The following is a 12360-nucleotide window of genomic DNA, read 5'->3' on the forward strand; positions in this document are numbered from 1 at the left end:
ATTATGCATTTATCAATAATAATAATAAATAAAAAGGACACTTACAAATATAGCAACTAGACCTAAATATAACCATATTATTGGTAGAAGTCTATCAGCGATAGACTATATAGCTGGTAAGAGTCTATTCGTGAAAGATTTTGCTATATTTTAATTTTTTTAAAAAATATTGTTATACACCTGATTATTATCCCTAAAAATGCTAACTATTGTAATTATCTAAAAATAAAATTGTATTTACTAGAATTTTCTTTCTAAAACTCCTATAATCTATTTAAAAAAAAAAACATCGAAACCACCATCATTAAAGGAGAATTTCTACTGCCCTATATTCAAATATAACTTACTTTTACAATTGATCCATTAATATTTTTATAATTAAAATACAATTATAGTGAACTTTTAAAGTTAGTGTCTATGATCTCTAAACTTAAAAAAGAAGTATAGTATCTCCTTAAACTTTAAACAAAATTGAAAATTATGCAAATTTATATTTAATACATCAGTTATTTTTTAAAATTATGGAATTTGGTACACAAAACTAAACTTATCATTTTCATTTTTATCCTAATCTATACCATATACAAAAGGAGCTATAAAAAAAAAGGAATTTTTACATCTCCATTCTGCCTTCAAAATTTTCATAATTTATATCTTGTTCTTCATCACAACCCTTTGAATCAAAGTGGTTACATACAAATTGTTATACTCTTTTATGTATGAGTGTAATCTAAATCATAGATATGAAACATCATGATCTAAAGATAGAAACATGTTTGAATGAAGAGGTGTGCCCATTGATCTCGGTTACAATTATTTGGATCAAAATGGTATATCTTTTTTATATGAGTGTGATGTAGACCATATGTGAAAAATTACAATCTAACAGTGAAAATATGTTTGGATGAACAGTTACATTCTAAGTCATGTTACAACTATTTAGGTCGAAGGGATATATCTCATGTATGAACGTGATTTAAATCATAGGTATGAAATATTGAATCATAGATATGAAACATTAATATCTAATAGTGAAGATATGTTTGAACGAAAAATCATGTCTTTCACCTTTTAAAATTTCATAAATTCTTAATTTGTCTTTTTTTTCTTCCAATAGTTACAACTATTAACTATTTAGGTTAAACAATATTACAAAAAAAAATATTTAATATGTTAATTATAATCTTTTTAAATTTTTTCTTTATGTACTTAAATAAGCTATAAATTTTACGCTTGGAATAATAAACTGCAACCGATTAGAAAAAAGTTGACAAAGTCAAATTTATTGACATAGTTATAAATTATATATATAAAAAACAAATCATAAAACAGTAAAATTAAAGCTTGGTAAAAGTGACTAATGTTCAAAATGTCGATGCATGATTATATCATAATCCCAGCAAGAACGCCAATCGCCACTGCCAAAAACCCAAGATAGCCGGAAACAGTGGATTTCGCGGCAGCTCCGGACGGCGGCGGAGCAGCAGCGGTGGGGCTTGAAACAGGGGATTCCAATGGTGGGATGTTTACGGTTGGAGTTGGAGCGATTGGTAGACGTGGGGCAGTTTGGTTCCGACCAGGCGGTGGCATTGAAGGAGGAGAGGCGGGTGGCGGCGGTGGCGGTGGCGGCAGAGAGGGGGAGATCGCCGGTGGAAGAGACGACGGCGGTGGAGGATCCTGTCCGTCGGCGGGCGGCGTTGGAGGAGCCTGTGTGGGGATGGGCGGCGGGGTCGACTCCACTGAAATGACAAGCTTTTGGCCGGAGTTACAGTGGTCGGCAATGGTACAAATGAACCATTTGATTCCGGGAGTAGTCAATAAAACGACATCGTTTCCGGTAACCATTGGCTGCTTGTCTTTTGGCGTAGTGCACTGCGAGAACGAGGAGACGTCCACGTCTAAGACGTTGTGCTTCCCTTTCTCATACTTGAATACTACCATTAAAAAAAAAAAAAAAATTAAAATCTTAATTTTGTTCTTAAAACAGAAATTAATTTTGTATTCTATTAGTATTTTGATTTTTAACTTTGTGTCTAATTCGACATTGACATCTCAGATATTGACATCTCAGATATATATGTGTGTTAAATTTAGGAATGTACTAGATACAAAATTTAAAGTTTAGAGTTTCATTAAACATAAAGTTAACCATTATTTTTATATATATTAGAACAATTAAACTTTTAGCATTTTTTTAATGTAAGAAGAACCATTTGGATACAAAATTAAAAGTAAATGATCTATTAGATATTTAATCTATTTAATTTTTTTTTTTTTCAATTTGTGAATGTCTAGGTCAGCTTACGTAGAGTGCTATTAATATCATGGGATAACTCGCTTGACCTTACAAATAAGTAGTTGGATTGAACTCATTCTCTCTAAATTCTTTATTAAAGATAGTTTTTTAGGTTATGAGATTAAATTGATACAAACTTTAAAGTTCTAGAATTTATTAGATGCTTTTTAAAATTTAGAGATCAAATAAATACAAATTTTAAATTTCAAGAACTAAACTTGTAATTTAATCTCAACTTTCAGCGTATCACATTGGTGTTTTAAAATTTATGTTATGTTTTGGCAACACTGTGGTTTTTAAAATTATTCATTGTTTTCTCACCATTTTCATATTTCTCATGTAAATGTTTGATTTTTTTTTTTTTTAACAAGATACTAAAGGATATATGAGACCTACATCTTAATTAGGTTAATTGACATTTTTTTTAAGAAAACCTTTGAACTCTTATCTAAGCTAAATTTAAAAAATTATATATATAAGTTTTAAGAAATTACTCGTTTAAGTTTCAAAAATTAACTTGAATTTTGAAAACATTTTGTAAAAAAGTGGAAAACATAAGTACATAACAAAGAAATTGTTGTTTAGAGAGATAATTAAGAAAAATATTCAGATACATGTCAATTTCCATTTATCTTTGTACTTCTCACTTAAATACTCAATCATAAATTGTCATGTGATATTGTGATCAATTTTTTTAATAAAAAATTTAATATTTTTTTTCTTTGTGATTGAAGGGAACATATAGAAATGGATTAACCTAGGCATCAATTATTGTGTGATAATTAATTAGCTATATTTTGAACATGAACATAACTTGAAATTTAAAGACATCTACAACTTTTCAATTTAGAGACTTCAAATCAACCTACTTCTACTAAAAAAACTAATATATATATATATATATAAATATTTGATTCTTATACACAAATACATATAAATCATTTAATTCTAAAAAAAATAGAGGTACTTTTAAGAGAATACTTTTGAAATAATATTAATTACTTTATATACATTTTCTGAGCATTGAGATAAACTCCAAATCTAGAGTTTAGCTGGATGAAACTGATATTTTATGACCAAATTTGATACAACTGGTCAAGTTCATAGCTAAAAATTCATTTCTTCCTCTTTTCAAAATTTGCAAAACATAATCAAGAACAAATCAAACTAACAATTGAGCAAAAGTTGATATATTGGTATGCACTCGTCTTTTTGGATTGAAGTTTCAATTTTTCATCCTACCATTATCGTACTCTAAAAAGTGAAAAAGAAAAACAACAAGTATAAGAGTTTACTGAGATTATCGCCAACAAAGAAGGTTTTGCCAATAGTCCAAGACGAGAAGTCAACTCCAGTGGTCCAACCACTCTTATCTCCGACCGTATAATTGGTTATTGCTAAAGCTTTAGGAACCAAAAATGTGAAGAGGAGAAGGAAGATATGAGAGAAGTTGGCCATTTTGGGAAACCACTTATGTGAGGCCATCTTGGTTCGTTGGGTATTTATAGAGACAATTTGTTGAGCCCAATCCGGCCATGGACTGCGACAATAAATAAAAATGAGTTTCGGTTTTGGACTAGTTATATGGAAGGCCAGCTTATTAAACAAGTGTCAATTTAACTTCATTGAAGCTTGTTTTTGGTTATAATAAATTAGGGTTAACATATTATTCCATTGGAACAAGGTTTATATTATATGGTTTTTTTTTGTGCCATCTTATGTGTGTTCATACCAAAGGATGTTAACATTTTGTTAATTTTATGCCAACCATGGTCCAGCTGCTGTACCCTCTTCATTATCGACGGAAGATTTGAATTTTTAGTCTAAAAGAATGAAAAAAAAATTCAAATTTTATCTAAACTTGACCAAGAAAAATGTATGCATTAATTTTTACTTCTTAACAAAACAGAATGTAATTCATTAATTTGATAAAGGGTAATTACAATGATACCGCTTTTAAAATTAATAGTTAAATGTATCATTTTTACATCATTGTAAATGTAGTAAAATCTATTAGTGATAAATTATATATATTGTTAATAAACTTCTATTAGTAATATGGTCTATCACCAGTGGACTCTTCTTAATGATATGATTTATCACTGATGGACTTTGAGAGTTGATCTAAATTCTACTATATTTGCAATTTTTTTTATACTATACAATATTCGATAATATTTTGGGTTTGACTATTGTATTTTACTCACATTTTTTTAAAAAAAAAATTATGAAAAGAGTTATCAAGTTTCAAGTTTAACGAAAATATTATTTATCCAAGTTTTTGGTAGAAAATGAAAGTTCAGAGTGAAAATTAATTTTTTTTAATTAACAGTTAAAAAGATTAGCTATAACTTCCCTTGATTTTAATTGTTACATTCTTGAAAGAAAAATGTTAATTCACTATTTTAGTTTGTATTTGAATGTATATTATTTACGTTATCTACTATTTTAATCTTAAAATTTAGATTTTAGAGGAGTGTGCTATATAAAATTTTTTTAACTTTACTATACTTCTTAATTTATCTTTTGTCAATTTCTCTAGTGCTTACGTTTTTTTGCTTTCTATAGTTGTCAAGATATATATATATATATATATATATATATATATGTAAGTATGTACCTACATACATACATATATGTATATGTACATATATACATATACAAACATACATATAAGAGGAAAGTGGGAATGAATGTTGTTTATAAATGTGTTTTGAGATTTTTTTTCAATATAATAGGGAGTGAGGGATCTATAAAAAAAATAAAAAAAAAATAAAAAAAAAAACTTCTTAGTCATTAAAAATTATATACGTCAATTGAATTATATTCATTTTAGTTATATGTAATTAATTGAGACTATAAATTATAATGCATAACAATGAATCACGTTATCACAGAAAAAATAGATCGAAGACAAATCCTACCAAAAACGCATAACATTTTAAAAAGAGAATTTAACATAAAAATATTTCATTATAAATTACATTAAAATTAAAAAGAGAAACATGGATCCTTTTATTTTCAAGGGGCATCAATAGAATCATAGTTTTCATCACATATAAATATTCATATCAAAGAAATCAAATTGAGTTACAACAATGACCATAATTATCTTTTATTTTTCCAACTACCCCAAAACACATCGGAAAAATCTAAATAAAATTAGAGGAGGAAGTTGAAAAAAAACACAATTTTTTCAAGCCTTGATCATATATAATATCCCAGCCAGAACAGTAAACGCCATGACGATGCCGGAAACAGCTGCTTTTGTAGCGGCCGATGGTGCTGGTGGCGGTGCATTGGTTGAGTTGGTTGGAAGTGGAGCCGGCGGTGTCGGAAGAGGCGACGGAGACGGAGAAGGAACACCTGCTCCCTGCTCCAATACCGTAATGGCGAGCCTCTGTCCGGCAGTACAGTGGAGGCTGACGCCGCAGATATACCATTTTCTTCCCGCTGTTTTCAACAGAATTCGGTCATGTTGGTCGTCAACGGCTTAACGCCGGCCGGCGGTGCGCACTCTTTGAAGGCTGTGCCGTTACATTGTGCCTACCTTGCTCTGGCCCGTAGTTGAATACTGTGGGTGGAAAGAATATATTAATATACCGAAAAAAATTGGGTGCAGCCCTCAATAAAAGATTGACATACGGCCCATTCAATGGCCATGGACTTAGATCTAAAACTCTGTTGCAACTATTGTCTTTATTTCAAAGGTGGATACTTTATTTCTTTGGAACCCTCCATCAATATGTTTTTGCAAACTGTAACTTGAATTAATGAAAATAATATTTTCGAAACAGATAGTTCTGACTTCATTCTAGGTTAAATTTTCAATTAACAAAATCTAATAAAAATATGTGGACATTGATATTTTTTTTCACATTTTTGTAAAATTAAAACATTGATTACTTGTGTTGTCATTTTTTTTAAAAGAATATTAATAATCACTTTTCGAGCATGAATACTATGATTGAAATAAAAATAATTAAATATGGTGTCAACACTAAAGTGAGTCTTGCTCGACGATGATTGACATAACTTTTTTCTCTAGATATTGGAGGTTTGATTCTCCATTACAGTATTTCAAATTGTCTCCATTAGTAACATTTTTAAGTTTGATTGTGCTAGAACTAGTTAAATTCATTTTTTTTCATGTGGGTCGTGGTTTATATCTAGTTTTGGAGTTTTCCACGTAAAAATTATTGGGTTTTCTAATTTTGTTGTTTTCTTCACATTTCTCAATTAGTTTTTGTTTAATCTTATGATAGTAGAGTGTGAGGTTTTCCTAACAAAATTACCCATCGAGTGTCTCCCAACTCTTAGATTTGAGTTGCATAGATATATAAACTAATAGATTTCTAAATTATAAAAAATGACTTGAAAGTTATTCAAAATGCTATTAATATTGATGATTTTAAAATGTAAAGGGAGTATTAAATAAAAAATTTAATGTTAAAAGAATTATTAGAGATAATTTGTGTTTGGTGTTAGATGGCTTACTGAGTGAATCCCCAACGAAGAAGAGCTTCCCCTGAGCCCAAGCATCGTAGTCAAAGTTGATGGTCCAACCCTTATCATCACCAACTACATAATCCTTTGCCAAAACACAAGGTATTACAATGGCTGAAATGGCAGCCACCGCCAAGATCACCTCCCGACAACGGCGTTTTTCCGGTGTTAATTAATGTGGGTCGTTTTGACGACATCTCTATTTATAAATATGAAGGGAATAGTTATGGATTTATTAATTGCCGGCTGATCTGAATGAAGAAGATGACAAATATAATGACATGCCAGGCCATTGTTCTAAACGTCTATTAGCTTTATTACTGAAATGACAACTATTTTGTTTAATTATTTAATTCAATTATCATGAATTTGTGATGAAGCTATATTATTTCATTTACGACGACATGGTTAGCTTGTGGCTGAAAGTGTATATAGATGTACAACAAGTGTAAGTTTGTTGCTAAATGTGTGTTATCAATTAGTAAAAAATGAGTGAAGTCTGTAACAATCTTCTCTATCTCGCTTTGATTCTAGCAGATTCTGACAGGTATATTAAAAAAGGAAACATATAAATAGAATGATGACGATTCCTATTAATATACCTAGCTCAACTCGATGCCACTTTCATCTAAGTTCTAATTAACTTAATCAATAAGTTGTTGGACATAGCATACCGTACATACCAATGTGAGATCTTAGACCACAATCATTCACTGGACTATGGACCTTCTACACTTTTTTAGGGCTCATTAGTAGGGTTAGTAATGGGTGGAGTGGGGTAGGGCTGGGGATGCATTTCCCGTTCTCATCCCTGTGAAGATTTTTAATCCATGTCTCTGCCCCATTCCTCGTTTTGAGGAGTCGAGGTCGGATCGGAGAATCCCGCGGAAAAAATTCACCATCTTTTATTTTTTATTTTTAGTTATTTTTTATTTAAAATTAATCATTTTTATATTTACGTTAAAATGGTACATTTTGTTGGTAATAAATTGTATTATTATTGTTTTATCTATTTAAGTTAAGAATAACAAAATATTTTAATATTTCTTTTTTTAAAAATTTAATAAAAGGTTAAAATTAATTAAACTATGAAATGAAATTTAAAAAAAAAAAAAAACAGTAGCTTAACTGTTATATATATATACAAGTATATGTATTAAAAAAAAAAATTTAAATATTCGACGCAAGGTCGGGGTCGGAGTCAGGACGGAGCAAGGATACCCTCCCCATCCTCACCCCATCCGGGTTTAGGGACCCGTTTTGGGTCCCGATTTGACTTCATCCCGATCAAACTAAAAATTCCCTGCTCTGATCGGAGCGGGTACCTGCAGAGATCTAACCCTATAGGATTTTTACCAACCCTATTCATTAGACATAATTTGAAGGGTTTAAAAACTATACTTATAATTTAAGCTCAAATTTTTTAAATGTGCTCAATTAAGAAGTGTACAAGGTCCAAAATCGTCTATCAACACAAATATGCATGTGCTGTTAAAGTTAGATTTAATCAAATATGTATATGCATGTGGTGTTAAAGTTTGATTTAATCAAATATGCATATGCATGTGCTGTTAAAGTTTGATTTAATTGATCAATGCCACATACATTTCCCTTATTCCGAAATGCAAAGATCCAAAGTCTATGACTGATTTTAGGCTCATTAGCTTGTGCAATGTGATTTATAAGATCATTACAAAGGTGCTTGCCAATCACCTTAAGCAGATTCTAGACTTAGTTATTTCTCCTTTTCAATTAGCTTTTATTCCTGGTCGCTACATCACAAATAATGTTCTTATCAACTTTGAGTATTTTCATGCCATTAGAGAAAAGAGAAGAGGAAAATAAGGGTGGATAGCTTTGAAAATTGACATTAGCAAAGCTTATGACAGATTTGAATGGAGATATTTTAGGGAGGTAATGAGGACCTTGGATTTCAACCATTGTTGGATTTTCTTGTCATGAAATGTATCGAGTTGGCCAACTTTGAGGTGCTTCTTAATGGAGTGCCTAGAGGGAGGTTTTGGGCATCTAGAGGTCTGAGATAAGGGGTACCTCTCTCCCCGTATCTTTTTCTTGTGCATGTTGAAAGGCTCTCCATGCATCTTGACAAGGAAGTTGCTAACTCTTTCATCTCTGGTATTCAATTAAATAAAAGTTGTCCTATAGTATCTCACCTGTTCTTTGCTGATGATAGTGTTTTCTTTTTCAAAGACTCGATGTAGGAGTGTTTTGCTATAAAGAATATTTTGCAAGAGTGCCAAATGGCGTTGGGGCAATGCATTAACAGGAACAAATCAACACTCATAACTAGTAGAAACATCAGCCAAAATATATTTCAGGAGATTAGCTCCTATCTCAGAATTAATTATATGGAGTCCTTTGGGCTTTATCTTGGGCTTCTTTCCATCAACAGACGAAACAAGAGTCAGGTGTTCAGTGAAGTCAAGAACAAAGTGTGGAGGGTAGTTCAAAATTAGAAAAGTAAAATGTTCTCGACATAGGGAAAATAAGTTTTGATCAAATCTATAGTCATGAAGGAACTCTTAACGAAGAGTATCCATGAGCGCATTTGGATCTTTCCGATTTCATTGTGACTGGAATACAACATACACATTCTAATAGATAGTTATACAAATTAACACTAATTAAGGGCATGCTTCGAACAATAAAACACAAGGGAAAGAGTTCTCATACCAGTTGAAGAATTTCTTCAAATGTCGAACTCAAAGCAGCGGAAGAACCTCTACACGTTGTATCGCCCAGCAAATCAATCGGCTGCGACAGCACGATCGTCTACACGAACGGCAGCAACACGAATAGTCACGAATAAATAAACAGTGGGGACGACACCACCAGTTGGAGCCCTTGGTATTCTTAGAGTGAGAGTCCAAAGTGTGGTCTTTGGTGAATTTGGTAGAAGTAGGAGGAAAGACAGATCGTGTAGACGATAACAAGTGGGAGAGAAAGAGCTATCGTATAGCAAGGGTGCTTATCGTTTAGATGAAACTACACGATCGTGTAGGTTTTACTAAGCGATCGTTTAATAAAAGGTAGACGATCGTTTAGAAAATGTGGCACGCTATGCGATCGTTTAGGAAAGCTAAGCAATCGTTTAGGGACAGGCGTGCGATCGTTTAGACACTGGTGTGTGATCGTTTAGACGATGAAAAACTATCGTATAGGCTTTCAAGCTAGGCGATCATTTACGTTTTCACACCGATTGCGAATTTTCGAACTCTTTTACCAAATGAAAACTATTTTTATTTTATTCATCGGTTACCATAACCGAATGCAGCTGCTCTCACTAATGCACGATTGAGGAGAATAAAACGGCCAATTATCTCATAATGAACCAATTTAATAATTAATGAATATAATCATATTATAATCTTACCCTATAGTTTGATATCACATATCTACTATAGTAATTTCTCCTCCACTTGATATAAATCATATTTATATCTAATTTCCTCCATAATTAATGTATCTCATACATTTAGTCAATTATATCATATATAATTAACTAGTCCAATTATATCATATATAATCGAACTCCCTCTTGTCAATTTGAACATTTCAAACTGACCCAAACACTGATTCTCGACTTTATCCAAGCTACCTAGGGGACCCAATGGACCTGTGGCTCGAAGCTCCAACAGTACATGAATAGCTGACTAAACTCTTTAGCCATGAGATCCACCATCCATCAACTAACAGACATTCCATTAAAGACCAACAGTTGAACTCTTCTTACCACAGATATATTTCTGTGTCCATCGAATATAACCAATCATGAGTACGATGATCCTTCACAGATACTCATAAGTACAGTTGGGCCAATTTACCGTTTTGCCCCTATAGTTACATCTCACTCCTTAAGTACCACTGATTCTTCTAATGAACAATACAACATAGTCCAACTATGTGTGAACACCTCTCAGGCCAAGAGAAGGTGTGTGGCGCCACATCGTTCAAGCCCTGGAATCAGCCCTTACGAGAGCCATCTATCTACTTTCCCCTACTTTGGAGAATGAGTGAATTCCATCTTGTGTAGCTGAGTTCCCAGCTCCCAAATCAGACGAATCCCCAAAATGGTAGGTTTGAATCGGCGACCTAGCCACTCGCACCCATACAAATCAAAGGACCGCCCTCAATGGCAGGAGTTCCCAACTCACTCAGGATTGAGATCATGTTACCTATGGTCATCCTAGTGAAGTGAAGTCTCTGTCATAAACGGTGCTATATAACGAGACGTTAACACTTCATGGTTAGGTCTTATACAAACTCTATGTATAGAACGCCCCCGCTCACATGTCCCCTACACGAATGATCAGGATTAGACCATCTGTGACAAGTCACAACACTTGTGACCATTCCTCGCATTCGTGGCGTTACCAGGATAAGGTTTCCGTCCTATATCCATATACTACAGACCATTTTGGTTATCACTCAAGACATGATCCACTTGTATGTCACCACATACATGCTTAAGTTACATACAGATAACAAGGGATTTTATGTTTATTGGTTTGTGGTAAAGCAAATAAAACATACAATTGAGCAAAAAACAAGCTGTGAAGTAAATATCAAATATTATACAACACAAGTTTTTCCAAAGATCAAGAACACCAGATGGAAAATTATTAACGATATCATTCCTACGGCTTGTAATCTTTCTATAAAAGGAATTGTCACTAACATTTCTTGTTCATTTTGCAGTGCTTACAATGAAACAACTTGCCACCTATTTTGGGAATGTAAAGTTTCTAAGAAGATTTCGAATATTTTCTTCCCCTCTAATGTTTGTCTGTTTCCGATGGGTGAGACTTTCTGGAATGCTTGTGACTATTGGGAGTGCCTACTTTGTTATAGTGCATCTTGAACCAAAGGAATGTTATTCGCTTCAACCATGGATCTTATGAAGATAGAGACATTATCTCGATTATCGAAGCGTCTTTTGAGCTTACCTGGGTAGGTCTCTCCCTCTGTCTCCCTATTTCTCTTTCCACTCTTATCCCAATCAAGGAAATGGTGGTTGGAAAGCCCCCTGAGGAGGCTTGCTAGAAGTTGAATGTTGATGCGACGTGGTCGGACTCTTTGTAACGTGGTGGTTTAGGTTGGATTATGTGTGATTACCTTGGAACTCATATTTTGGGTGGGTTCAAGCATATCAATCATAATTGGGGGATCAAGGTGCTTGAGGCGAAAGTAGTAGTGGAAGGCTTAATCGAGGTCTACAGGTATTAGAAGGGGCAAAATCCCCTAGTGATGGTCGTATCAGATTCTCTTGAGGTGGTTAAATTATTGAATTGTCTAGACTCTGAGTTTTCGGAAGTTGATGTTTTTGTGAGGGAGGCCCTTAGCCTTACAAAGTTTGTTAATATTTGTAAGGTTCCTAGAGAGAAGAACAAAGTTGCCCACAATCTTGTTTCTTTGGCCTCCTCTTCTAGTTCCTCTTTTGTCTAGAAAGACACCTTGCCAGCACCTTTCATCCCCTTATCATTGAAAAGTGGGATTGGTTTGGGGTTGGTTTGTATTGTTTGTTTAAAATATATATA

General features: G+C 32.9%; 2 protein-coding genes across 2 annotated transcripts; both read right to left on the reverse strand.

Moving 5' to 3' along the window:
* Positions 1-1383: 1383 nt before the first annotated feature.
* On the reverse strand, positions 1384-3754 carry LOC120067392 (blue copper protein 1b-like). Its single transcript, XM_039018960.1, has 2 exons — positions 3592-3754; positions 1384-1934 (listed from the first exon to the last, which is right to left on the reverse strand). Exons 1-2 carry the CDS (start codon positions 3752-3754, stop codon positions 1384-1386), a joined length of 714 nt encoding a protein of 237 aa, XP_038874888.1.
* Positions 3755-5481: 1727 nt separating this feature from the next.
* LOC120067393 (blue copper protein 1a-like) lies at positions 5482-8904 on the reverse strand. Its single transcript, XM_039018961.1, is given in 5 exon segments — positions 5482-5773; positions 5776-5835; positions 5838-5870; positions 6794-6944; positions 8728-8904. Coding segments are annotated over 5 exon segments (702 nt in total). The 3' UTR covers positions 5482-5492.
* Between the last annotated feature and the right edge of the window lie 3456 nt (positions 8905-12360).

The sequence above is a fragment of the Benincasa hispida genome, chromosome 12 (genome assembly GCF_009727055.1).
Source record: "Benincasa hispida cultivar B227 chromosome 12, ASM972705v1, whole genome shotgun sequence".
Lineage (NCBI taxonomy): Eukaryota > Viridiplantae > Streptophyta > Magnoliopsida > Cucurbitales > Cucurbitaceae > Benincasa > Benincasa hispida.